General features: G+C 37.3%; 1 protein-coding gene across 1 annotated transcript; it reads left to right on the forward strand.

Moving 5' to 3' along the window:
- Positions 1–21,727: 21,727 nt before the first annotated feature.
- Positions 21,728–22,276, forward strand: LOC139191151 (uncharacterized). The gene has a single exon (XM_070811713.1). It carries the CDS (start codon positions 21,728–21,730, stop codon positions 22,274–22,276), a length of 549 nt encoding a protein of 182 aa, XP_070667814.1.
- Positions 22,277–26,533: the final 4,257 nt, after the last annotated feature.

Below are 26,533 nucleotides of genomic sequence, written 5' to 3' on the forward strand. Positions count from 1 at the left end.
GTTACTCCTATATAGAATCTTTTGGGACGACGAGGATAAAACTTGCTTCCGAGTGTGTCCTTCCAGTGTTCGTCTACCCTTGGCGTGTCTTTTGGGCCGAGTTGTTATGTTCGTCAGAAAACTTTGCATCCGCCAGGGTCTACGTCTTTATCGTCGCGCATCTGGATTGGGCGGAATAGTGCGTCATGAGGATGACTGCGTGCGTTTGAAGGTAAAACTTGAGCTTCTAGGTTGCAATCACTATCGCCAAAGTTAGCTTTTGAATTTGTGATAGCATCGATGAGAGCTTTTGAACTGTGGAATACAGATAGTCGGGCCCCCATCTCTTCTCGCTTGATGGTAGAGCTTATTGCTGCTGTAGATACCGTCAAACATGCGAATAAGTCCTCCGCTGCTTCCAGTTTGGATAGTAAGAAGGTGATGTTGGGTACTTCTTCAAGTCCTTGAATGTGCATTGGCGAGTCTCGTCCCAAAATGCTTGCTTCTCTACAGAGCGAAAGAGTCTGCCAGATTTATATCTTCTTTCATGATCAATTTTTTGAATAACGGGTGGTCTGCTGGAATTATTTTTTAGAAGGCTGCTCTAGCTATCAAGTCGTTGCATCCGACTATCCGTGCCTTCTCTACTTTGAACCTATTCACAGTCGTGAAAAGACTCATTTGGGTTCTTCTTGATGTTGAACAAATGGTCGGACTTTTTTTTTTTCGAGTAATAGGATGAATATTCTTTGGTGAAAACCAAAGAAAGTTAATCGAAACTCCAGATGGATTGTGGTGGTAGGGTGTAGAACCAATCTTGCACCTCACCTTGTAGAGTGGTGGCGAATATCTTGCACATGAGACCGTTGTTGTTTCGATAGAGGATCATTATGCTTTGGTAGTGCTTTAAATGTCTCTCCAGGTCTTCCTCCCCTTTGAAAGATGTGAAATGTGGCATGCTGAACTCGCGTGGAGGCTCTGCCTGTTCGATCTCGTTCGTGAAGGGTGACCTACTTATGTTGGTCATGTTTCGTCATAGTGCCTCTTCGGTGACCTCGTTGCGTTGGAAATTGAGAAATCGCTTGGTCAAAAGTCTCTCTATTTCTTTCTGAATTTGCCTTTGTTGGGGGTAGCGAAGCTTTCGGTTACCCTCAACCATGACTTGCTGGTCTAGGCTACTCTTTCATGTGTTTGGCTCGTCTATGCTGCGGATACGGTGTGTGTGGTGCGTTTCTAGCAGACGAGTGAGTTCTTCGCAAGCTGCCGGTTAAACTTGAGTTGGATTGAGTGACTGCTTCTCTCCGTCCGTCGTGCTGCCTACTCCGATGTAAGGTGGAGGATGCTCCTTGCGAGCTTAGTCATGAATGAACACTTCACCTGGAAGGTTACTCATGTTGACTATCAGAGTATGACCCCAACAGTGAATGTATGCTCGTCCGTGGTCCTAGTCGAGAGTGCACGCTCCTCCACGCGCTAAGACGTGAGTATACTCTATCTCGCCTAATTGGGAGTGTACACTGCCCGAACACTAGGTTCGTGGTTGGTTGAGTGGCTGCTTGTCGGGATGCTGCTGGAGAGGTTTTTTGTCTGCCCTTGTCCTATTTCGGGACACCTCATCTGGGGCACATTACATTTCGGTGTGCTGTAAAAACTGGTTCACCAAGGTTGTCTATTGTACGAGGGCACTCGTCAACTCTATGACTTGTCGAGACAAGTGTTGTTCTCCATTTGGGTGGAATAGCTTGGAAGGAATGCGTCTTTTTGAGCAGTGGAAGTGTGGTAGACTCCGAACGCGAGATTTGAGTTGGGAAATGTCATATTCACAGAAAAATGTGGTGAAAATGTTCCTGGTTCGATCGTTTGTTCAAAAATTTAGAGCCGGGACGGTTGAACTAATCTTCGATCGATTTGGGCTGCTTGGAAAGCCACGAGAGTAGACTGGGCCACGAGAGCAGGTTGGGCCACGAAAGTGGGCTGCTCGGCGGGAACATGTTGGGCCATGAGAATGGGCTGCTCAGTAGGAGCAGGCTGGGCCACATAAGTGGGTTGCTCGGCTTGTGGCGCACGTGGGTGCAAGGCTAGGGCTCGGTTTGGCAACACGTTGGGATTGAAGTGATATGGCTTGGGCCGTGGCCTTGGTGCAGTGATCCTTGGATGGCACGGCTGAAGGATTTATTTTGAAAAACATGTTCATTTGAATAACATCTATAGCATGCAATTAACAAATTAAAGGCGGAATCATGCTTGTATGCATTCAAAAACAAAACATTACCCATGAAATTCAAAGCCTAGTAGATTGGTGAACCAATAATCAACTCAAAACAAAGTGAGTTGAAATTAATACCTTTGTAGATTCCTCTTTGCATAAGCAAAGGCTAATCACCCAAAGAGATAGGGCCTTCATTCCTTGCTTCTTAGATCCATGGATTTGGATGGAAGAATAGGTTCTCCAAGTTCCCAAAATTGAGAACCTCTAAGTCTCTTCACCAAGGTTTGATTGTAGAAGAAATGAGTGACCTTGGAGTAGTAGGATTGCTAGATGTACCCTCCAAGGTGTTGGCCTCTTTAGAGAGAAAATGGAGAGACAATTCTCACCAATTTTCCCCCAAAATAAACCCTTAATTTTTCCTTAATGAATTTTGGCTATAAAGTCATTTATATAGTCACTTCTTTAAGTAACCTAAACAACCAAAACCCTAATTCATCTAATATGGCCGGCCATTTAGGGATGTTTGGGCTTTTGGGCTTTAATGAATCTTTATTCATTAAATTGTCATACAATTTAAGTTAATGGGCTTGACGTTCGAAGCCCATTGGGCCTTAAGGTCCAAAACTATCCCGAAGTCTTTAACGAACTTATTCGTTTGATTAATTAACATATTAATTAATCCTTGCCATAATTAAATGATTAAACCATTTAATCATTCTTACTCATTTCCGTTTAATCTCCAATCTCTACCTTTTACGGTGTGCGATCCATTAGGTTCCTTTTAGCGAGGTAGTGGGCGATTAAAACCATTTTACATCGATTGTGAATTGAAACTATTTTCAATTCTCCCTTTAGTGATTACACACGTTTAGGGCTTCCACAAACCATGAGTGACACCTAGCAGCATATCATGGTTACCCAAGCTAATCAGAAGAGGTGGAGAACCTATTCAGTTCGGGATTACAAATGCAATACGGTCCTTCTCTAATCTAATACTCTTGACCACATTGTTTGGCATGATAGTTTATTTACTCATGTCTACTATCCAATGTGAATCGTTTGCTTATATGATTTCCTTGAATGTGATTTGGAACGCATTCCCCAATCTCATTCATACTCTGGCCAGAGATTCCAAATCATATCATAGAGTATTCTCCCTCAACTGTTTGAAGGTTAGAGATCCCTTGTTGCGCATTCACTTGTCTCCATAGCTAAGTGGCTTAACCCCAACGATGCCGTGACACCCCGAGGGGGTGAATTAGACATAATCAAAGATTAAGGACTTAACCACAAGACAACTGTGATGCCTCAGGTCAAAGGACTACTTTGCATTATCCCAACCATGAGTTCTCATGTGACATGGAATATAAGAACTCTTCGTTGATCACGTTCAGTGAACTCATTCTCTTATTGAGCACCTACGTACTTGTCTTGATGTCACACACACCAATGACTCGAGACTAGTCACTCTCCCTGAGAGAAGACACAGTACGTACTGATCTTAACGGACTGTCAATGCCCAATTGGTAATCCTATGATCAGGAACATTTAGGATGTGTCTACGAAAGAATGGTCTCATTAATCTAACTTCATTAGATTGCATTCTCCCAATCACATATTCCTTGGACTTTATCGTTTAAGCATATAACATTTATATGAGACGGCTCAAACAATAATCTTTGCCCTTTATATATTAAACTAGATTAGTTTAACATTTGAAATGTCCGTAAAGTATCATCATATGATTGGTTTTAGGGCACATTTCCAACAATCTCCCACTTGCACTAGAGCCAATCAGCATTGGTCATCAGTGATGATACCTCTTCTGTAGTCATTTCATAAATGGCTGAAAAGTAGGCATAGACAATGGATATCTATATGTGTTATCCATAGAAGCAACCTTGAGAATAACGACGTCACCATTATACATGATTCTCAATCATGTGGTTCAGTCTCTCATTTGAGTTCGGATCTTGATGAGACCTTGATTCCCAGGCTTGAGCTATCGCCCCATTAGTGTCATACACTTTCTGGTTGGAACCGTATAGAGAGTTCATAAATGAACTTTCCCATCCAAACAACATTGTTGTAAACTTCTATATGGCAATATATCTTGCATTCATAATGGAACACACTAAAGTCATTACTTTAATGTTTCCATCCAAATATCTCTTTAGTCATAATAAAGAGATATCTGTTTATTTCTTCATTCGTAATGAAGAAACATCCAATGATGGATTAGATTCATAATCTAATACATTTACGCTTCCATTACGTTACTCTAATTCTTCCTCGATCTTTGAGGAATTTATCCTTTAGTATTTCTTAAATACTTAAGGACTCACTTGACAGTTGCCATGGTTCTGATCCTGGTCTTGTATTGATATCGTCTTGTACCGTTCTAGGTACAACTCATATCAATGTTTTTCATACAATATGAAATACATAAATCACCTTTCTGCTTACGCATAAAGGATTCTATTTACGCATTATTTCTTTGGGAGTCAACAACTTCTTAGTCTTACTAGAATTGTCCATTTGATTGAAGTTTATCATCATATGAGAAACTTCCCAGCATCTCTTGTCTATTATTAGGGATTGATACAATCCAATTATATCCTAAAATCTATCAATATAGATTTCATTCCCATGTATATAGACTATATCTCCCATATACATTCTATCTTTTTATAGAATGCTTAAAGTCATAACTTTAACGAAGAAGAATTCATTTCATTTCCAAAATTAATATATCATATATATTTTAAATTTTAGGAACATGATTAACTCCCACTAATCTTTTGTAAACCTAGTAAACAAAAGATTCATTTACATCTTTATAAGCAATCAAACGATTTGATCTTTTTCTCATAAGATGCAAATAGCTCCCACTAGCTTGCTAAGATCCATGATGGATGGATCTCTACAACTTACATGTCTTGTGATTCATAGTTTTAGACATATATTATCAAGACTATCTTAATAATGTCCAAACATTGAATCACCATTTAGTTGTAGCTAGCAATCTTCGAATTAATTGAAACTAAGACTATCTCAAAGATGGTTTCTTCAAAGTCAACCATTTTCTTTGATTGTAGTCACCTTAAGCTACCAATTAGCTATGAAGGTTTCATTATTTCGAGTCAAATGGTACTTTACCATTTCCTTGAGTATATATTGTATATGCACTCAGTGTATAAGGATTTTCATTCTTACTTCTTTCGAATTAAGAGGTGCAACTCTATGACATAGTCATAAAGTTCAAAACCATTCAACTGAGACGGTTTATAAATCCTTATTGACTACCTTGGAGCTTGAGGTATAGGAACTAGGTTGTTATATTTGTTGATTACTTCCTTGTCTCTCAAAGAACCCATTCTTTGAGTTCTATCTCTCGTTCATTTGCTCTTAGGCAAATCACATTGTAGGATTACAATGAACTTCCCAACAAAACAACATTTGTTAGTTGGATTATAGAAGCGATATCCAAAAGTTAATTTAAGGATATCCCACAAGATTGTTATCAAACAAATATTGCTTATTAGCACACAACCTCAAATCTTAACATGCTTAAGATTTGTCTTTCTTTCCAACTACATCTTATGGAGTTATGAAAATTTTGGAAGATCTTCTAATTGACAATCATATTGTTTTAGAAGTATATATCCTATATATGGGTAATAGATAACATCTAACGAACTAAATCTTATTCGAGTTCGTTTTTCTCCTAATGGAGAAATTCATTATCTCATGATTCTCCTTTCCTTGATATCTTTCAAGGAAACTCATCTAAAGTGTTACTTTTCCTTGGATCAAATCTAAGGAGGTAAATACTTTAGACGTCTTACTCATCAACTAACATTACTTGAATTCTTTGAAACCTTTTGCAAAGTATTCGGACTTGTGTTTATTCAAAATAAACTATAGTCCAACCGAGAGTGATCTTCGGTGAATGTCATATAACATGAGTAGTATTATGTTGTGGACAAGTGCCACTAACATCTAAGTGAATTAACCTCAACAACTTTGTGATTCTTTCTTCTTTCAAAAAGAATAAAGATTCGAACATTTCGCCTCTATACAATTTTAACAAGAAGGTATTGGATCCGGATCTAACGATCCAAAGCATCCTTGTTTCACCAACTCGTAACTTATGTTTTAGAGGTATCACAATTTAGCTGGGATTAGTCACTACCTTGCAACCTTTTGGGTTTTAAGCATCATTATATTCTAAACAGTTAACACTACCATATCATCTCTACTATAGAGACAATCAATTAGATTACTATAATCCAATTTCTTTGGTAGTTCATATGAGGAAGTAAGTACTATCTGCTTTCGCAGAGATCTATATCTTATTCACGTTCCGTATGTGAAGCACCTTTTCTTCTCTCATATATCTTCTACTTCTTATTAGTCACACTTTTACAACGATTTGTAAAATATAGTTACTAATACGGAATCATACATTCAAGTAGAAGAACCAACTGTTTTGAACTTTTCAAGAACATTTTACAACACCTTCGAAAGGTGTGTTCTTGACACTTGCAAGACATTTCTTGCAAATACCCCTTCCAATGTCCATCCTTTCATAAAGAAAGTTTGTTCCCTTGGAGTTATTTATCTTCTTTATTTGAGTTTCACCTTTGACTACATTAGTCATGGTCCCTAAACTCCCACTATCTCTCTTGAAACCTTTTTCAATTGTGTTATACACATCAAACAATTTGGAGAGTATGTGGTTATTGTTCACTACATAGTTTACCATAAACTTAGTGAACCATTAGGATAGGGGAAACAAAGGTGAAGTCCTTGCCTAGTTTCCGTCTCGTTAAGTGGTTTAACACTTCAACACTCAATGATTCAAAATCATCATAAGTCCATGTTAATGGACTATTTTTGTCAACCAACCATTATGTTCTAAACATAATTACAAACTTTCAAGAGTTGTACAAGGCAACTCTCATTTCTTCATACAACAATTTGCAAGTGAAGAATCATGGCACATTAAGTGTCCATGCCTTTGTGCTTTCTTCTCAAGTTCTTTGTTCATTTAACAAAGAAACAAGCACTAAGTGTTTGCATTGACTAAGGGTTGTTCAAAGCAACTCCTATTTCTTCATACAACAATTTGTAATTGAAGAATTATGACATTAAAAGTGTTGTCCTCTCTATGATAGACCTTTTCTAACATATTCTTCTAATGATACATTATCAATAGGAAGATTGTGAGGATGAGACTACTTAGGTACATTTACAAGCCATTAAAGACAATCTATGGTTTTGTAGTACCAAGTCCGTAAACTAAACGTTCGGCTTTTATTTGTCAAGTGTTGGATAGCGTTTGCAAATATATTGGTAAACAAATACATAACGTATATAAATTGATTGATTTTAAGCCATTTGATTCGGGTCTTTAAATCAAATAGCATCACCCACTATTTTTGGCAAATTCCATATCCCTCATTGGAATTCGAGAGTTTTGGATGAAACTCTTAGTAGGTTATGGGAGGCTCACTATTATCAAGCCCACCTCACGATGATACGATATATGGCTAGCAACAATAATAATGAGAGAGTACGCTTACTCATTTGCAACTAATGCAAGTACCCATCTTATTTGGCCTCTAGAGAATGTAACCTCACAATGATATGATATTGGTTCCATTGCACTTAGTTAAGTTCTTCCCACCATGCTTAGTGCGTGAAGGGGTTCAAGAATAGCCTCACGATGATACGATATATAGCTATCCTCGTTGCCTACACTCACCTCATCATATGTATATGGATTCCTCCTGAGTATAAGCATGCACTTTGTACTCCCCCATGATAGGGTGAAGCCGGTGTACAAGTCATAAACGATTGGATCCCACCACGGTGGAAGGCCACGAAGAGATATTCTAAACATCTCTCGCTTATCAACTTAATATTGGTTTGGTTGAGGGTTTTTAGGTCTCATCACATTTCAATATACATTTTAATCTCTATTAAAACAATTTTGGTCCTATTACAACTATTGGTCCATATGATTGTTTTAGTTGTACATAATACTCCCACTATACTTTTAAAACGGTTTTTAAAGCAAGAGTATATGTTACTACTAACATTAGGTTTGCATTCATTTGATGGACTATATAGTTGCCTTAGGGCCTTAGGATGACTATGAACCTTTGTTTAGATTCAACACGAGCCTTGTGTTGAATCTCGGTCTAGGGATGGAGATTGATTTTAGTTACGCGTTTAATCACATTAAGGCGTGTTGTCTTAGGGGCGTTGGACCCAATTACTTCATTTTCATGCATATCATATAAAGCAAGAAAGAAATACTTCAAAGTAAAGGATGAGCTTATGCTCATTACAACATTTGCATAAAACAAATTACCTTAAAGTAAAGAAGGACTTATGCCCTTTTACAACATTTGATCAAATCAAATTACAACCAAAATCTAATCTACACATTCCCATGGTTCAAACAAATTTGAAACGCCTTTCACATAGCTCAATTATATTAGGCTTAGGTTCATAATCATCCTTTAATTAATTAACGCTTTAACTAATTAATTGAATGCAACATTTTCATTTGGTTTTTGTATCCATAAAATTGATTTAAGTGGAGCTAAACAAAATGAAAATCCAATTCTCATTTAAAGAGACAAAACAATTTTGTTCTCATCCTATTTGGGCCATCATGCAATAACCACAACTTTTTGGGCCATATTGCGAAAACATAAACTTTTGGGGTCACTTTGTAAAAACACAAAAGTCACTACTTCATGTAAATACAACTAGAACCCAAAATTTAAATAAATTCAAAACTTCATTAAAGGAGCAAAACAATTTGTCCTTTAGCGTTTTTAGGCCTTAACGTCAAAACGTAAATTTTCGGGTCAAAGTACAAATACACAAAAGTATCAAAACTTTATGTAATTGCATAAAAGCCCCAAAAATACCCTATTTTATTAGGGTGGCCGGTTTTTAGGGATAAAAAGGAGTGGTGGGTGTTTTGATTTATTAGTTTTGTCAAAAACAATCAAGTAGTGCTTTCACCTTTCATAAAAATAATATATGTTTTGATGATTGATATTTCTTTCATCATTTATACAAATATTTAACACTTTAAATACTTTCATAAAAATAATATATGTTTTGATGATTGATGTTTCCATCATCATTTATACAAATATTTAACACTTTAAATACATGATAAATCATTTGAAAAACATATATCATAAACTTTATGAAATAAATCAAAACTTTGAATCAAAACACAAACCTTTGTGTTCTTGGCAAGAACATCAAGAACATATGAAGAACATCCATGAAAACCCATAAGAGCTCCATGAATGTTTTCAAGCCAAAAAACTCAAATTTTCATCATTCAAAATGAGGCTAACATCCTAGGGTACTTAGGGGTTCCAAAAGTCACCTTAAAACCATTTTAACAAGACAAACATGAACCCAAAAAATCACCCTTTGGATTTGGCCGAAAATTCCCAAAATCATGGCACCAAATTTTAGCTCCAATATTCATCCTCATATGAACTACATCTACAACATTTGAGATGGCAAATTTTCAAACAAAATTTACATTCAAAGAAGCAAGAATAAAGCTTGTAACAATTACAACTTTTAAATCATAAACTTATGAACTACAAAACCCAAAAGGATTCACCAACTACTAGACCTAGGCTCTGATACCACTTGAAGGATTTATTTTGAAAAACATGTTCATTTGAATAACATCTATAGCATGCAATTAACAAATTAAAGGCGGAATCATGCTTGTATGCATTCAAAAACAAAACATTACCCATGAAATTCAAAGCCTAGTAGATTGGTGAACCAATAATCAACTCAAAACAAAGTGAGTTGAAATTAATACCTTTGTAGATTCCTCTTTGCATAAGCAAAGGCTAATCACCCAAAGAGATAGGGCCTTCATTCCTTGCTTCTTAGATCCATGGATTTGGATGGAAGAATAGGTTCTCCAAGTTCCCAAAATTGAGAACCTCTAAGTCTCTTCACCAAGGTTTGATTGTAGAAGAAATGAGTGACCTTGGAGTAGTAGGATTGCTAGATGTACCCTCCAAGGTGTTGGCCTCTTTAGAGAGAAAATGGAGAGACAATTCTCACCAATTTTCCCCCAAAATAAACCCTTAATTTTTCCTTAATGAATTTTGGCTATAAAGTCATTTATATAGTCACTTCTTTAAGTAACCTAAACAACCAAAACCCTAATTCATCTAATATGGCCGGCCATTTAGGGATGTTTGGGCTTTTGGGCTTTAATGAATCTTTATTCATTAAATTGTCATACAATTTAAGTTAATGGGCTTGACGTTCGAAGCCCATTGGGCCTTAAGGTCCAAAACTATCCCGAAGTCTTTAACGAACTTATTCGTTTGATTAATTAACATATTAATTAATCCTTGCCATAATTAAATGATTAAACCATTTAATCATTCTTACTCATTTCCGTTTAATCTCCAATCTCTACCTTTTACGGTGTGCGATCCATTAGGTTCCTTTTAGCGAGGTAGTGGGCGATTAAAACCATTTTACATCGATTGTGAATTGAAACTATTTTCAATTCTCCCTTTAGTGATTACACACGTTTAGGGCTTCCACAAACCATGAGTGACACCTAGCAGCATATCATGGTTACCCAAGCTAATCAGAAGAGGTGGAGAACCTATTCAGTTCGGGATTACAAATGCAATACGGTCCTTCTCTAATCTAATACTCTTGACCACATTGTTTGGCATGATAGTTTATTTACTCATGTCTACTATCCAATGTGAATCGTTTGCTTATATGATTTCCTTGAATGTGATTTGGAACGCATTCCCCAATCTCATTCATACTCTGGCCAGAGATTCCAAATCATATCATAGAGTATTCTCCCTCAACTGTTTGAAGGTTAGAGATCCCTTGTTGCGCATTCACTTGTCTCCATAGCTAAGTGGCTTAACCCCAACGATGCCGTGACACCCCGAGGGGGTGAATTAGACATAATCAAAGATTAAGGACTTAACCACAAGACAACTGTGATGCCTCAGGTCAAAGGACTACTTTGCATTATCCCAACCATGAGTTCTCATGTGACATGGAATATAAGAACTCTTCGTTGATCACGTTCAGTGAACTCATTCTCTTATTGAGCACCTACGTACTTGTCTTGATGTCACACACACCAATGACTCGAGACTAGTCACTCTCCCTGAGAGAAGACACAGTACGTACTGATCTTAACGGACTGTCAATGCCCAATTGGTAATCCTATGATCAGGAACATTTAGGATGTGTCTACGAAAGAATGGTCTCATTAATCTAACTTCATTAGATTGCATTCTCCCAATCACATATTCCTTGGACTTTATCGTTTAAGCATATAACATTTATATGAGACGGCTCAAACAATAATCTTTGCCCTTTATATATTAAACTAGATTAGTTTAACATTTGAAATGTCCGTAAAGTATCATCATATGATTGGTTTTAGGGCACATTTCCAACAACGGCTCGGGCCGTGGTGGTGACACCATAGACCTCGCCGCGAATGGCTACCGTGGTGGCCATCGTGGTGGTTGCCATGGTGGAGCCTTGTGGTGGTGGTGCCGTTCCACTTATTGTTATGTTTAGCCTCATGGATCGTCGTGGTCCCATTTCTTGAACATTGGAATTTTCGTTCGTTGAAGTTTCTAAATTTCTAGCCATTGTACTTTTCTTTTACGTTTTATCAAAGAATTTTTGCAAGTAAAAAATTCTAAAAATAAGAACGTACAAAAAATCTACAAATGCACAAGAAAATAGAAAACCTTGGATGCGAGAGTCTTCTATGAGTGTGGGACTCAACTCTCAATGAAAGCACCAATTTGTGGATGCAAATTTCTTTCTCCTTGATCTTGGACAAAATTGCACCTACAAAACAAATAACACTTTAGGTCAAGGCCAAGAGCCTCACGCGCCCATGATGAATGGGGGGGCTTTGGCCGAAGAACTTCCGATGCCAAAGTTAAAATTTTGAGGGAAAGTGTTTGGAGAATTTTTTTTTAGTGTTTAATAAGAGTATTGGAAGTGCACTTTGAGGAGAATGATGGGGTTTAAATAGGAGAGTGGTCGGCCTCCTTGGGTGAGAGATGACCGACCACATAGCTCCCTTTGTGGACTAGGTTCTTGATTTGTGTTAAATTGGGAGTTATGGAATAATTACCTAATTGATTAGGTAATCAATATAATAAGAAAGGGAAGATTTGGGAAGTTACCTTTGTGGAGAGGATTGGATGAGATAGGTTTTGAATTGTTTACCTATTTTGGGCACTTTTGACTTGGTTGAGGGATGATTGCCTGCTGTTCATGCGTAGGAATCCCGATATGCCTCAAGGGTATTTTTGTTCTTTTTTATCCAAAAATCCACATGTCGTCTTGTGATTATTTTTGTCTCCACAATGTTGGCCTACGTGTGAAGCCCAAAATCACTCAATTTTATGATGTCCACGTGTTAGGCTTGAAAATTCGCCACATGTAACTCCAAACTTCCTTCATTTTGTATATGTATTTTGACATATAATTGAAGAAATAAAAAGTTTAAATATTACAATTTTAAATGATAGCCAAATTTTTCAAAGCGAACTTTTAGCAAAGTTGTCAAATAATATGTGAACATATTTTTCACGTACTATATCCTTTTCGTATTTACTAACTATGCACATAATATTAATTGGGTCATATAAATATTATATACGTGTATTTTTAATATACACACATATTACTACTGTCGACCAGCATAGGCTTGTAACTAAGTAAGGCACTAAAGTGATTGAGTGGTAATGGACCTTAGGTCAAGTGGGACATGGTTTTGAAATTTGTTCATGACCATGTAGTAGTGTGAGACCACCTTAAGCACGCCCTAAGCTACTCGGGTTAATAGAGTGCCCCCTCATAATGAGTGTGTAGTGCACAAACAAACACACATACTATTAATTATCAATAGCACTTATCCATCCAACATCGTATTACTAGTCTTTCTGCACGTACTACCATGCTTGCGAAATACCATTTTTTTTAAATGTTTTTGCACATGCAAAAGATTTTTTTTAATTACTCGCACTACGTCGGTTTACAAACTTTTAATGCGATTGTACATGTGAATTGTATCACTTGTTTTGATATTTCATAATTCTTTTTGTTCAATTGTACGAGATCAACCTCAAACACAGAGGTAACTGATCATAAAAGATTTTGAAATTTTTTACTAAAGTGAATCCAAGTAGCATTTGTCCTGATTGTACAAAATTTTAAAATTCTATACATTATGATTTAAAGCATAAAAAGTAAGAAATAAAAAACACATATACATCACATCAATTGGACCACAAATTTCTAAATACTTCTACTTCAATAGATTACAACGTAATATAATTTCTCCAAAGAAACTCAAAAGTCTCAAATGGCTGCCTAAGCTTTTTTTTTTCTTTTTTTTTTCTTGAATTTTGAATTTTGAATTTTGTGAATTTTCCACACCCTTTGGCTAGCTGACTAGTCAGTACTCATTTTACTCACCGCACTATGTGACCCAATGAGATTAAAACACGCGTCATTAGTTTACTTTCATAATCAGCAACCAAACAGACAAACTTTCCTTCAGACCTCTCATCTTCTTCTCCGCCAGTCGTCATATCACACCCTTTACCTAGACCTGTAAACGGGTCGGGTTTACTGGGTTTGGGTCGGGTTCAACCCAACCTGTTAAGCTAACGGGCCACCCAAACCCAACTCGTTAAGCTAACGGGTCACCCGTTTCACCAGTTAACCCCCCCCCCTTTTTTTACACTGTGTAAGAAAGAAGTCTTAGCATCCTAGTGCTTGTGCTAGCCACCTCCTTCTTTCATTCGGTTTGTGTGCATATACAAGTCATGGAGTGATTTGATGAACACCTGGAGCTTTATTACGAAACAACTGAGTGAGCAATGATGTAACAAAACAACTGAGTGAGCAATCAGCATATAAGAGTTTTGTATTGAACTACATCAATCAGCAAATTCTAATCACAACCCAATTCATGATTTAGCATATAGATATGAATTATTAACATGTAAGAGAGAGAGTTGGTGAGACGTGCACTAATCGATCAGCATGTGCACACCAAAACATTCAGGAACCAACAAAAAAAATCCAAGACCCAATTTTTTTTGCAAATTCTAATCAAAACCCAATTCCCAAGAGGCCGAGACGAAGGACGCTCGTAGCTCCTTCACCACCGTTGAGGCGGCTTTTCCATCATGGAACAAAAAGTAGTTCTCAATTCTAATAAAAAATTGAGAAAAATAGTCGAAAAATATAATCTGTGTTGCTGCACAAAATCCGGAGGATCTTGGACCAATGTAAATCCGGCTGTGAATCACACAAACGCACAAGAACACAAAGATGTATTGTGGTTCACCCCAATGTTTGGGCTACGTCCACACTGATGTTAATTATGTATGTATGTATGTATGGATTACAATAGATCGGCAAGGTATTGCCCTCTATATTGTTGTGAGGGTCGAGTATGAGACTCTTTGGATCTTCTGGATGTGAGGCCTTTTCCTCTGAAGGTGAGGCTCTCTCTTAGTGAAGGTGAGACTGAATGTGTCTCAATGAGGGTGAGGGAGAGTCCCTTTTATAGAATAAGGGCTCCATCCCCTTTTACATTTGTCATGGGCTTAGGGATGAGGCCCAATATATGGTACAAATAGGAGTCCCCCAAGTCTTTAGTCAAGAGAGTCTTTTGGCTGGAGACTTCAAATCCAATCCGTGTACGAGCCGAAATGGCTAGATGTCTTGAACTAGTACTCAACACAAGACAATGCTCAACATAAAGCAATACTTGGCTAGAGCTATCACACCTTATGAGACTGCTCGGCTGGAGGCGATGCTCGTTGCGAGGCTGCTCGGCTAGAGGCTATACTCGCGGCGAGGTGGTTGCTCGGCTAGAGGCGATGCTCGTTGCGAAGCTGCTCGGCTAGAGGCTATGCTCGCTGCGAGACGACTTGGCTCGTGGTATTCGTCATTGCAAGTATGTACTTTATGTCAGCGTGCACTCAGTATGAGTTGGTTCTCGACATGATTCGGGTCTGCTTGACGGGTTCGCATATTGGGTTCTTTTAATCAGCAACAATGTTGATCAGTGGATCTAGTTGCTCAATAATTCCTGACAATAAATGACAATATAAGTATGACCGTATAATGAATAAATCAAATTGACAAAGTTTGTCAAGGCAAAATATTGTACTATGTACCTTCTATAAATAAATAATTTATTCAGTTATGTGGTAAATCACATGTTGTATAAATGACATAGTTTAATGGCAGTCACAATATTCTAGGCAATGAATAAATATTGTATAAGTAAGTTTTACCCTACTACTTTAAATAATGAAGTCAGAATGATTAAAGATAAATAATAAACTATTGAACAATAATATAAAATATTAATAGGGATTAGATTTAGATAATGTCTTATCTTTCTCCCATGTTGGTGGTTGACAATTGCCTCGTGGGTTTTTTCAGAAAGTGAGCAGGGAACATGCTCCCCTTCATGATGAAAGTTTTATTTTTCTCAGAAGTTGGTGGGCATCTTCTGACGGCTTGGTGCTGCAGAGAGAACTGAGCTTTCTAGACAGTAAGTTTCCACCATTTCTGCAAATGCGAGCTTCAGGAATAGATCTAGCCGGTTTCCGGTGACTGAATCTCGCTGAAACTGGAGGTTTCTCCACCGGCAAAGTAATCTCGTTGGACTCCAACATACTCTTCGGCGGCAAGATCACAAGCTTGTCTTCGTATTCACGATCATCTTTAATCTCAGCCGCCTTATGCTCTGTTTTTTCTACATATCCATTGATCACAACTGCAGACGTCAGCTCATAACCTTAAGCTCTCGATACCTCAGTTCGAAAATGGCCTCCCACTCCGGTTGAAGCTTCGGTTGAGGCGACCTGTTGTGGTCATAGAACCTAGAATATGCGGCGATGGTTATGATGATGCAGTTGATAAGGACGTAGAGGTACGGAGGACTGAACAAAGACACGACCGGCAAATGAGATGCTACGAACTCCGTTCTCGATACCTCGGTTTAGAAATGGCCCTCTAATTATTCTTGATTTTGCAGCTGGGGCTTTGATGACGACGGGAGTAGTTGTAGAACTATTACTTGATAATGAACTGCCACGTGGACCGTTCCAGGTGAGCTTTTCTGTAGGCAAATCTGATCAATGGTCTCCATGAACCCACGTTTCATCGAGTTGTTGTTGCTGCTACTACTTATCTTGAAGTTGAACACTCCAAAGACACGATGATGATCATAATGACGTCGTACTAGGTAACCATAAGGTGAGCTCAGTGTCCTTAAACTCCATGTTTTCACTTGCTGACATCAGCTTTCTGGTCGGCCGGCTAGTACTGTGTGAACTTATGCAGGTTGGGGCGACTCGACCCGAGTTGAGGTGAGTTTATGAAGATGTTGAGAACCAGAAGAAATGCTAATAGTGGTGCCATCGAATTCTTGGATTTCTTGAAAATATTTAGGGTTTGATTGATTTGATGGGTGAGGAGTTGGTGGTGTCGTGGAAGCAGAAAGAAGAAACTAGGGAGAGACTACAAGATAGAGAGAGGAGAGAGATTTGGTTTCTTGGGTTTTGCAAATCCACGGTGGATATTGTGGTGAGGTTTCACGGTGGTGAGATGAAAAAATGAAAAAGAACCGACATAGTTTTTTGTGTCGTTTCCCACAGACGGCGCCAAATGTTGCTGCACAAAATCCGGAGGATCTTGGACCAACATAAATCCGACCGTGAATCACACAAACGCTCAAGAACACAAAGATGTATCGTGGTTCACCCCAATGTTTGGGCTACGTCCACACTGATGTTGATTATGTATGTATGTATGGATTACAATAGATCGGCAAGGGAGCTCTTTGTGGATGCAACCCTTGCCATTTTTCTCTCTGTTTGGCTGAGAGGGTATTGCCCTTTATATTGTTGTGAGGGTCGAGTATGAGACTCTTTGGATCTTCTGGATGTGAGGCCTTTTCCTTTGAAGGTGAGGTTTTCTCTAAGTGAATGTGAGACTGAATGTGTCTCAATGAGGGTGAGGGAGAGTCCATTTTATAGAATAAGGGCTCCTTCCCTTTTTACATTTGTCATGGGCTTAGGGATGAGGCCCAAATATGAGGCCCAAAGACGAGGCCCAATATATGGTATAAACAATCTGTATAAACAAAAAGTAATCGCCATGGAAGAAGAGGTGAAAGGGAATCGGAACTTACCGGAGAGAGGGTGGCAGAACTCAGTGAAACCTTGATTTTTAAGGAAGAAGATGAGGGAGAGAGCAGCAGCCCCTGAGAGGAATGTGCAGTCAGGGTTCAAACGTGAGTGAACAGACAGATAGCTAGGTTTTCTATTATAACTATGAAATTACACAAAAGTCCTCCCTAATAGGTGTTAACGGGTTTCGCGAGTTGACCCAAAATGACCCGTTATTTAACGGGTAACTAACGGGTTGACCCGTTAATAACCCAACCTGTTAAGCACCCACCCAAATACTAGTTTTAATGGGTTGGGTTCAAAATGCCAGCCCTAACTTTACCCTCCTCCATCAACCACCTTGGCCATCAACCTTTGCTTATAAAATTGACCATTTACAAGAGAAAAATTCTTCAAAACAACCCAATTTTACATCAACCTAAACAAACTGACATCAAATTAAACGCTACCAATTATATAAACCTAATAACTTGAAGGAAATATGCAACAAGATGTGTCGAAAATGGTGGAGTGGACCTGTATTTCTCCAGAAAAATAGCACAGGCGACACCCTCCATGCCTTCGCCGATTATACCAAAAACAGGTTCGTTGGAAATTGGAATGGTGGAATGGCCAGAGAATACAGAGTTGGAGTTGGGGTCGCCAGATAAGAGAGGTATCAGAGATGCTGTTGGGGTCGCCGGAGAAATAAGGGTTAGGGGGTGGGTCAGGTCACTGGAGATGGGTGTTTGTATATGAACATAGCAAGAGTTAAGAAGAGCACATGTCATATTCTCATTAGGCCACATAACTTGGTGAGTAAAATGGGTATTGACTAGTATACCCAAGTATTATCCTTACAAAATACAATAAAGGAATACGAAACAACAAAACATCACACGAAATTAATTAGAAATCATGGAAAAGGGAAAAACTAATATAAACAAATAATAAGCAGGCGAACCATTTGTTGGTATTACTCTCTTCTTCAGATACCTTATTAAGAGCTAGTTTAGAATTGCAGTGCTTTAAAAGAAAAGTTTTTGTTGTGCTTTAAGAATAGCCTAATCACCTCTTTAACCGATGCTTCGAATTCCCAGATGGACATGTAACGGTAAAAAATGGCATCTCATTTCATCCCAACCAATCAACCAAAAGCTGAGCCTCAGTGGTTGGGGTAAAAAATGATGCCTCTAATATTCAAATGACATGTAATTATTTCATTTTTTTTTTAACTTTTGGGCCAGCAATTTGGAAAAAATAGCAAATTAAAATACAAAATAATTTATTAGACACGTCGGTTGAAGATAGACTGTTAACATAATGTCAAACTATCACGTACATCATCAAATTAAAATTTAAAGGTCAATATCTAACGTCTCCTTTAAAGATGCTCTAAAAGTCTAACTATATTATTTATTTGGAGAAATTAGGTTTTCATCCTTTATTTTGCTACTCCATTGATTAAAATCCTATTCCTTTTCAATTTTTAATCAAGGTTCTTGCGTATTAATAACATCATTAATTATTTCAATAAAAAATATTTTTTTATTTCTAAATATATTCATTTAATGTTAAAAATGTTACAATTAGTATATTTATATTTATGACTAAATTTTTTATCATATATTTTTAGTTTTAGTTGTACCCATTTTTAATTTATATTTCTTTTTTAACTTGTACGAATTTTCTTTTCAGTTTTAATTTGTACCCATATATTAATTTCTTTTTGTGCCCATATTGTTTAAAGTTTATTTGTATTTGTACCCATATATTTTTTTTATTTGTACTTTTTATTTTGCTAAATGTACCCATGCTAATTATATGTACCCATTCATGTAAAACTTTTTAATCTTAAAATGTACTCATTTTTAAATATACCAATTTGTTATATGTAAAATGTACCCTTTTTTTATACAAAATCTATTCAATTTTTTTCTAATCAATTTTTAAACTTATATGGGTACATTCTTTTTTCTTTGATTTTAAAACGTATCTATGTCAAGTTTAATCGAAGAAATTTACTAATGTTATTAAGCCTTTTTTTTGTGATTTTTGAAGAATGTACCTATGTTTTGATACAATAAATTTTTTGGTTAATTTTGATGAATGTACCCATGTGATGAATGTACCCATGTATATATACACACACACATGCGCACACAACAGTATATTTATATTTTTAATAATTTTAATCCCACAAATTATGTTTTTTTATTTAAAATCTCATTTATATAAACAACTAAAATTTCTAATTTATAATTTAAAAAATATAGTAACGTACAAAGAAATAAATTATCACATTAATTTCAGGGACCTCGATCAAAAATTAAAAACCAATAAGGTTTCAATCAAAGAATATTCATAAATAAGGACCGCATCCAAAGTCTCTGCGATACATTATTACCTTTGATCCTTAATTAAGTCTACCTACATCTCTCTTTTTTCTCCCGCCAAAATGATATAGTGATATAACTCGATTTCAGTTGCCATTTGAGAGGGTAACGGGACCAATTCCACATCTACCTAGAACCAAACAAATTTAAGTGACCATAAGCATACATTGATTGAACATATGCCTTTCTCTCTCAGACTCTCTTTCTCTTATACAAAGGACCAAACAAATATTTCTAGCTCCCCTAGTTATGGCCCAAGGTTTGAAATTTTAAAACCTCTAGGGGAGGAAAGAATACCAATATCGATTGAAGAGTTCTTAGTCATCTTGTTGAGATGTCTAATTAACGGTTCCATACTCAATATGAAAATATAGGGTGAAAGTGGATCACCTTGTCGAATACCACATTTAGGATAGAAATACTAGTGTGCTTCACCATTGATAATAATAGAGAAAGACATAGACGTTGCATGATAAGATTAATCCAACATTGATTGAAACCAAATTTTGTCAAAAGATACCTTACATAGTCCCAATTCAAAAAATCATAGGCCTTCTCAAGATCTAGCTTGATTCCCATGACGCCAACTCTTCTTTTTCCTTGATGAACCCTGCAAACATATCATGAGCAATTAAAATGTTATATTGGATGGAGAGGCTCGGAGCAAAAGCCCCTTGGTTATTGGATATACACTTATCCAAGAGGGGATTAAGTCTATTAATGATTATCTTATTATCTTATAGATTACATTACATAAACTTATAGGCCTAAAATTCTCACAACCTCAGGGTTTTCTACCTTTGGAATTAAAGCAATATTAGTATGATTAAATTGACTAAGCAAAGCATGATCAGTGAAGATTTTCTTAACCATACTAATAACTGAATCCTTAACAATGTCTTAGCAATCATGGAAGAATCTAGCACTTAGACCATTAGGGCCAAGAGCCTTTAGAGCCACAATACTTTTAGTAGCTAACCAAATCTCTTTGTCAATTATGGGGTTCAGCAGGGCATCATTGTCCCCCGAAGATGCAGAGAACAATGATATCCCCAATGTTTTGAAGATCACTTAGGATGGGGGGCACATCATGTTAAGGATAAAAAATGTCCACCAGATTAAGTCTTAGCTGTTAAGATAAGATTGTTAGTCCATATAGTTTGTTAGAGTTTGTTAGTAGTTATGATGACTCAGCCAATATTGTATGTATTTATACATGTGTATTCATTCATTTCATATGTGGAAATATACACAACTTTAATTACGTTCTCTCACTACAATTTCTCTCATTCTCTCTACCTTCAATTTCTCTGAGAATCATGAGTTTTTACATGGTATCTTCGCCTTTGTCCACCGACTTTGATCCACCGCTTCCACCGACTTAAAATTTTCTCACTTTCTTGCTTCCCAAACAGGTCTTATCCATTTCAAATTCTTCGATTCTTCCTCTGCTTTCATCAATTTTTTATCCAATTCTCTTGCATTTCTATGGCAACTGCTACGAACTCTGTAGATTTTCCTTCTCCAACTGCTTCTTCTGGATCTCCAGGTGCTGTTTCTCATCCCTCCATTACTTCTATCACTTCCATCACTATTCAGAATATCACAAGCATGGTGCCGGCCAAGTTCAACCATTAAAATTACATCACTTGGCGTAGCTTGTTCATCCCTGTTCTGAAGCGATTCAAGCTTTTAGGGCTTGTTACTAGTACTGATATTTGTCCACCTCAGTTTGCGTGCGATTCGTCTGGTTCTCGAGTTCATAACCTGATTTTGAGATTTGGTGTGAACGAAATCAAATTCTGATGATTTGGATTAACTCAACACTTTCTGAAGATCTCCTTCCTCTTACAATTGGTATGGAAGATTCCAGATCTCTCTGGCAATCTCTTGAACGTCGCTTCGTTGGGGCTTCTCGCACTCATGTTCATAGTTTACGGTCCAAGATTCAGACTATTCAAAAAATTGACTCCTCGATGCCTGATTATCTCAATTCTCTCAAAGAAATATATGACAAGCTTGATGCTGTTGGAGATCCAATTTCTGAGTCAGATCTGGTTGCTTACACCCTTTCTAGCCTCCCTGATGCCTATGAGTCTTTTATTGACTCGATTGAAACACAAAATGATTATGTGAATACTGACGAATTGCATGGAATGCTCCTCAGTAAGGAAATTTCTCTTCAAAAGCACAAGACCAAAACGTCTTCATCAACTACACCTTTTCATGCATTTACTACTCAGCAAGGTCATTTTGGATTTAATTACTACAGAGGTCAGTCTCGTGGTAAGTTTCAAAATCGTAATCGTTTCAATCATAATCGTAATTTTGGTGCCACTCAGAATCGCAACACCAACGCCTCAAGAGGTCTTCTTGGACCTGAACCTGGTTTATCTACTAAATCTTAAGTTTCTGGTGAAAACAGTAATCCTTACAATTCTGGTCAATCCTTATTTCTATTTGGCCGCGATCTTCAATGCCAATTGTGCCTTCAATTTGGCCATGAAGCTTTCACTTGTAATTGTCTTTCTCAAATTACATCTCAGAGGTCTCAAATTAGATCTCCTATAGGCATGATTGCTACTACTTCTCCTCCCCCGAGTTACTGGCTTGTTGATAGTGGTGCCTTTCATCATGTCACTCCCAATCCAACTTCTCTTAATTCTGCTATTCCCTACACTAGCAGTGAACAACTCTTTGTTGGAGATGATAAAGGTCTGTGTATTTCACACACTAGATCAGCTTTACTTTGTACAACCAACGCTATTTTTAAACTCAATGATGTTTTGTTAGTCCCTCAAGCATCCCATAACCTGTTGTCAGTTTACAAGTTTATATATGATAATTGGTGTTCTCAGACATTTGATCCATTTGGATTTTATATCAAGGATCTAATCACTGGGAAGATGCTTTTCCAGGGCCCTTGTGAAGGTGGTTTATATCCTTTCTGCTGGAAAGCATTCAATAGCATCTCTAGGATTGCTATTTCTCCTCAAGCTTTGATGATTGCTAAAGCTGACATTCATACATAGCTTAAAAGACTTGGCCATCCTTCTAGTCCTATTTTACATAATGTTGTTAATAAGAATCAATTACCTGTTCTTGGTTCTGTTAGTAAATCTTCTGTTTGTGCTGATTGTTAATTAGGGAAGGCCTCTAAACTTTCATTTTCTTCCTTGCCGTCTACTTCCACTAGGCCATTTCATTTACTTCATGCTGATGTATGGGGTCATTCTTCGATTCCTTCATGTACTAGTTACAGATTCTACCTCATTTTGGTAAATGATTATACTAAATACAGTTGGCTTTATCCTATGTGCTATAAATCTAATGTGTATTCAGTGTTCAAGACTTTTGTTTCTAAAGTCCAAACTTTATTTGAATGCACGATTCAATTCCTTAGATCTGATTCATGGGGTGAGTTTTTAAGTAAACAATTTCAGAATTTTCTCAATGATCAAGGTATTACTCATCAATTGAGTTGTCTTCATACCCCTGAGCAAAATGGGTGTGCTGAGAGGAAACATAGACATGTTGTTGAAATGGGCAAAACTTTACTCTCTTAAAGTGGTTTACCTTCTCAATTCTGGGTACAGGCTTTTCAAACTTATGTTTATCTTATCAACAAATTACCACCATAGAGTTCTACTATTAGTCATTGGGAATTGCTTTTTCATGCCACTTCTAGGTACCATACTTTTAAGGCATTTGGATGTGCTTGTTATCCCTGGTTACAACCTTATTCCTCCAACAAACTGGATGCTAAAAGCAAGCAATGTGTGTTTCTGGGTTACAGCCTTAATCACAGTGGATATAGGTGTCTTGATCTTATGACTAAAAAGGTTTATATTTCCAGACATGTAACTTTTGATGAGTAGTTTTTTCCCTTTAAGACTGGTTCATTTTCAATTTCAAATTCAGCTACAGTGCATTCATCAACAAGTCTTTCTCAAGCAAGTGCTCCAGTTACTGTTACCATTCTAGTTCATTCATCATCAAGTGTTTCAGTTACTTCCCCAGCAAGCACTTTCGTTACTTCATCAACTACTTTTCCCTCAGCAACCTTTGCAAATTCTGAGATTTCTCACTCTACATCTGATCCTCATCCTGTCTCTATTCCTCAGCAAGTCCCTATTCCTGCAAATGCTCACCCTATGATTACAAGAGCAAAAGCAGGGATCCATAACCCTAAGGTTTTTACTGCAATAAAACATCAACTTCCAGCTTCAGTTGATTCTTTCACACGGCTTCCTTCTACTTCTACTACTTTTTTGCAAGCCTCTAAGAATCTCAACTATATGGCAGCCATGAATGATGTGAGAATTAACTTGACACACAAATTAAACCCTATTGTTGACAATTATAATAAAGATGTAAGTAGGGATCGTTCTAGACCAGGGATTAACTAGAGATGCTAATCAACACAAATAAGACTCAAAAACACTAAACTAGACTCTATAAACTTAAAACTGACTCAAAACACTCAAAACATCAACAAACAATAAAAAAGACTCAATTCTAGACCTAACAAGTGATTTTGACGAAATTAAACTTAACTTGACTCAAAAGATTAAAAAAAAAAAACAGATTATGACTCAATTAACACGACTTAATGAAAGGGGGATTGTTTTTGACGAATTTAAACATCTTCCAACATGTAGAAATCTGCAGGAAAAATCAAGTGGTTTACCTACACCAAAACATCTTCCAACACTCATTTTGGGGCTTGTTGTGGGTGCCTACACCATGATTTTCTTGCCCATGAGACAATTTGATGATTTTCTTGCCCTAAGAAGTACCTGAAATGTTTTGGGCAGATTGTTGTGGGGCTTGTGTGGGTGCGTATGGCTTAGTGTAGAAGCCCGGGGGTTGATAACTAAAGCCTCCTTGTTGTTGGGGCTCATTCCACTTGAAATTTGGATGGTCTCTCCAACCTGGATTGTACGTATTAGAATATGGATCGTTCCTTGGCTGGTTTTGGCCTTGAAATCCAATTGCATTAGCGCTTTCCCATCCACTATTTTCAATCAATTGAGGGCAATTTTCAGAGGCATGTCATTAGATAGAACACACACCACACACACTTGGTTCTTTCATCCTCATTCCTTCGGCCATCTGAGACACAATGGAAGTAAGATTAGCTAATTGCGATTGAATGTCGGATGTGGAACTTACCTCATTCACTTGCCGCCGTGGGGTGTCCTTGTGCCCAATGCCTTCATATTGTTGTGCATTCAATGCACAATTTGCGATTAGTGTCTTGGCAGCCATAGGTGTTTTGTCCACCAAAGCTCCTCCCGCCGAGGCATCCATCATTTGGCATTCAATTGGTAGAAGCCCTTCGTAGAAATATTGAAGAATAAGCTTCTCCTTCATTTGGTGTTGTGGACATGAAGCAACAAGGGTTTTAAAACGTTCATAATAAGTTGGAAAGGTTTCACATTGGTTTTTCTGAATGCCACTAATCCTTTTGCGTAGAAGAATGACTCGAGAAGTTGGAAAAAACTTATCCAAAAACGCCCGTTTCATACTCTCCCATGATGTGAGTTCCAGGAGCTAGTTCATACAACCAATCTTTAGCCTTGTCCAAGAGAGAAAAAGGAAAGGCCTTCATCTTCAAAATGCTCCCATCAACATTCACAGGAGTCATACTTGAACAAACAACCTCAGACTCCTTCAAGTGTTTATTAGGATCTTCCATGGACATCCCGTGGAACTTAGGAATGTGATGCAACAAACTTGATTTCAATTCGAACTCGTCCGTCTTCCCTAGGGCAGCCATGGGGTATTGGATGCATAGGGGAGCGGCATTGTCCAATCCCGAAGTGGAAAGCTCCTTGATTGTTTGATTGTCCGCTATCATGTTAGGATCTTCCTTTACAACCTGTGTTGTGGGCTCTCATCTTCTTCTTCAAGTGGATGTTCTTCAAACTCAGGTTCAGGAATAGATGGGTTACGATCTTGCTGATTCCTATTCCTTCTCAAAGTCCTCTCAAAATCGTCGTCAAAGTCCAAGATATGCTCACGAACCGGATGAGAACTTCGAGTCATAAACTAGTATCTAAAACAAGAAAACAAACAAGGTTAGTAACTAACATAAAAACACATGAAAATAAACAAAAAGAAATAACAAGGGATTAGCAAAGTTGCTAATCCCCGGCAACGGCACCAAAAATTTGATGCGAAATACTTAACACACAAATTAAACCCTTTTGTATCAATTGTAGTAAAGAATGTAAGTAGGGATTGTTCTGGACCGGGAATTAGGAGGGCTTGCTAATAACCTCTAAACTGACTTAAAAACATATAAACAAAGTTAAAAACACTAAACTAGACTCAAAGAACTCAAAACAAACTAAAAACGCTCAAATCAAACTAAAAACGCTCAAATCTGCCTAAAAACACAAACTGGGCAGATTTGGACTCTAAACACATTTTTGGACGAATTTTGGTTTTAACTTGGTTCGAAACACTTAAAAACACAAACTAAACCAGTTTCTAACTAATATGACTCAACAAGGTAAATGGGGTTTTTGTTTTGACGAATTTGAAAACAAAACAAGTAAATTAAAGAACTAATGAAATCTGCACGAATTTGAGTAAATTGAATGGATGTAAGGCTAGCTAGGAGGTTCTTCTCCACACATGACACACTTGCAAACAAA

This window comes from Malus domestica, chromosome 14 (genome assembly GCF_042453785.1).
Source record: "Malus domestica chromosome 14, GDT2T_hap1".
Lineage (NCBI taxonomy): Eukaryota > Viridiplantae > Streptophyta > Magnoliopsida > Rosales > Rosaceae > Malus > Malus domestica.

Bases quoted from the DNA above. Each gene is read 5' to 3' on its own strand.
- LOC139191151 (XM_070811713.1), top strand. From the start codon at position 21,728: ATGGAAGATTCCAGATCTCTCTGGCAATCTCTTGAACGTCGCTTCGTT.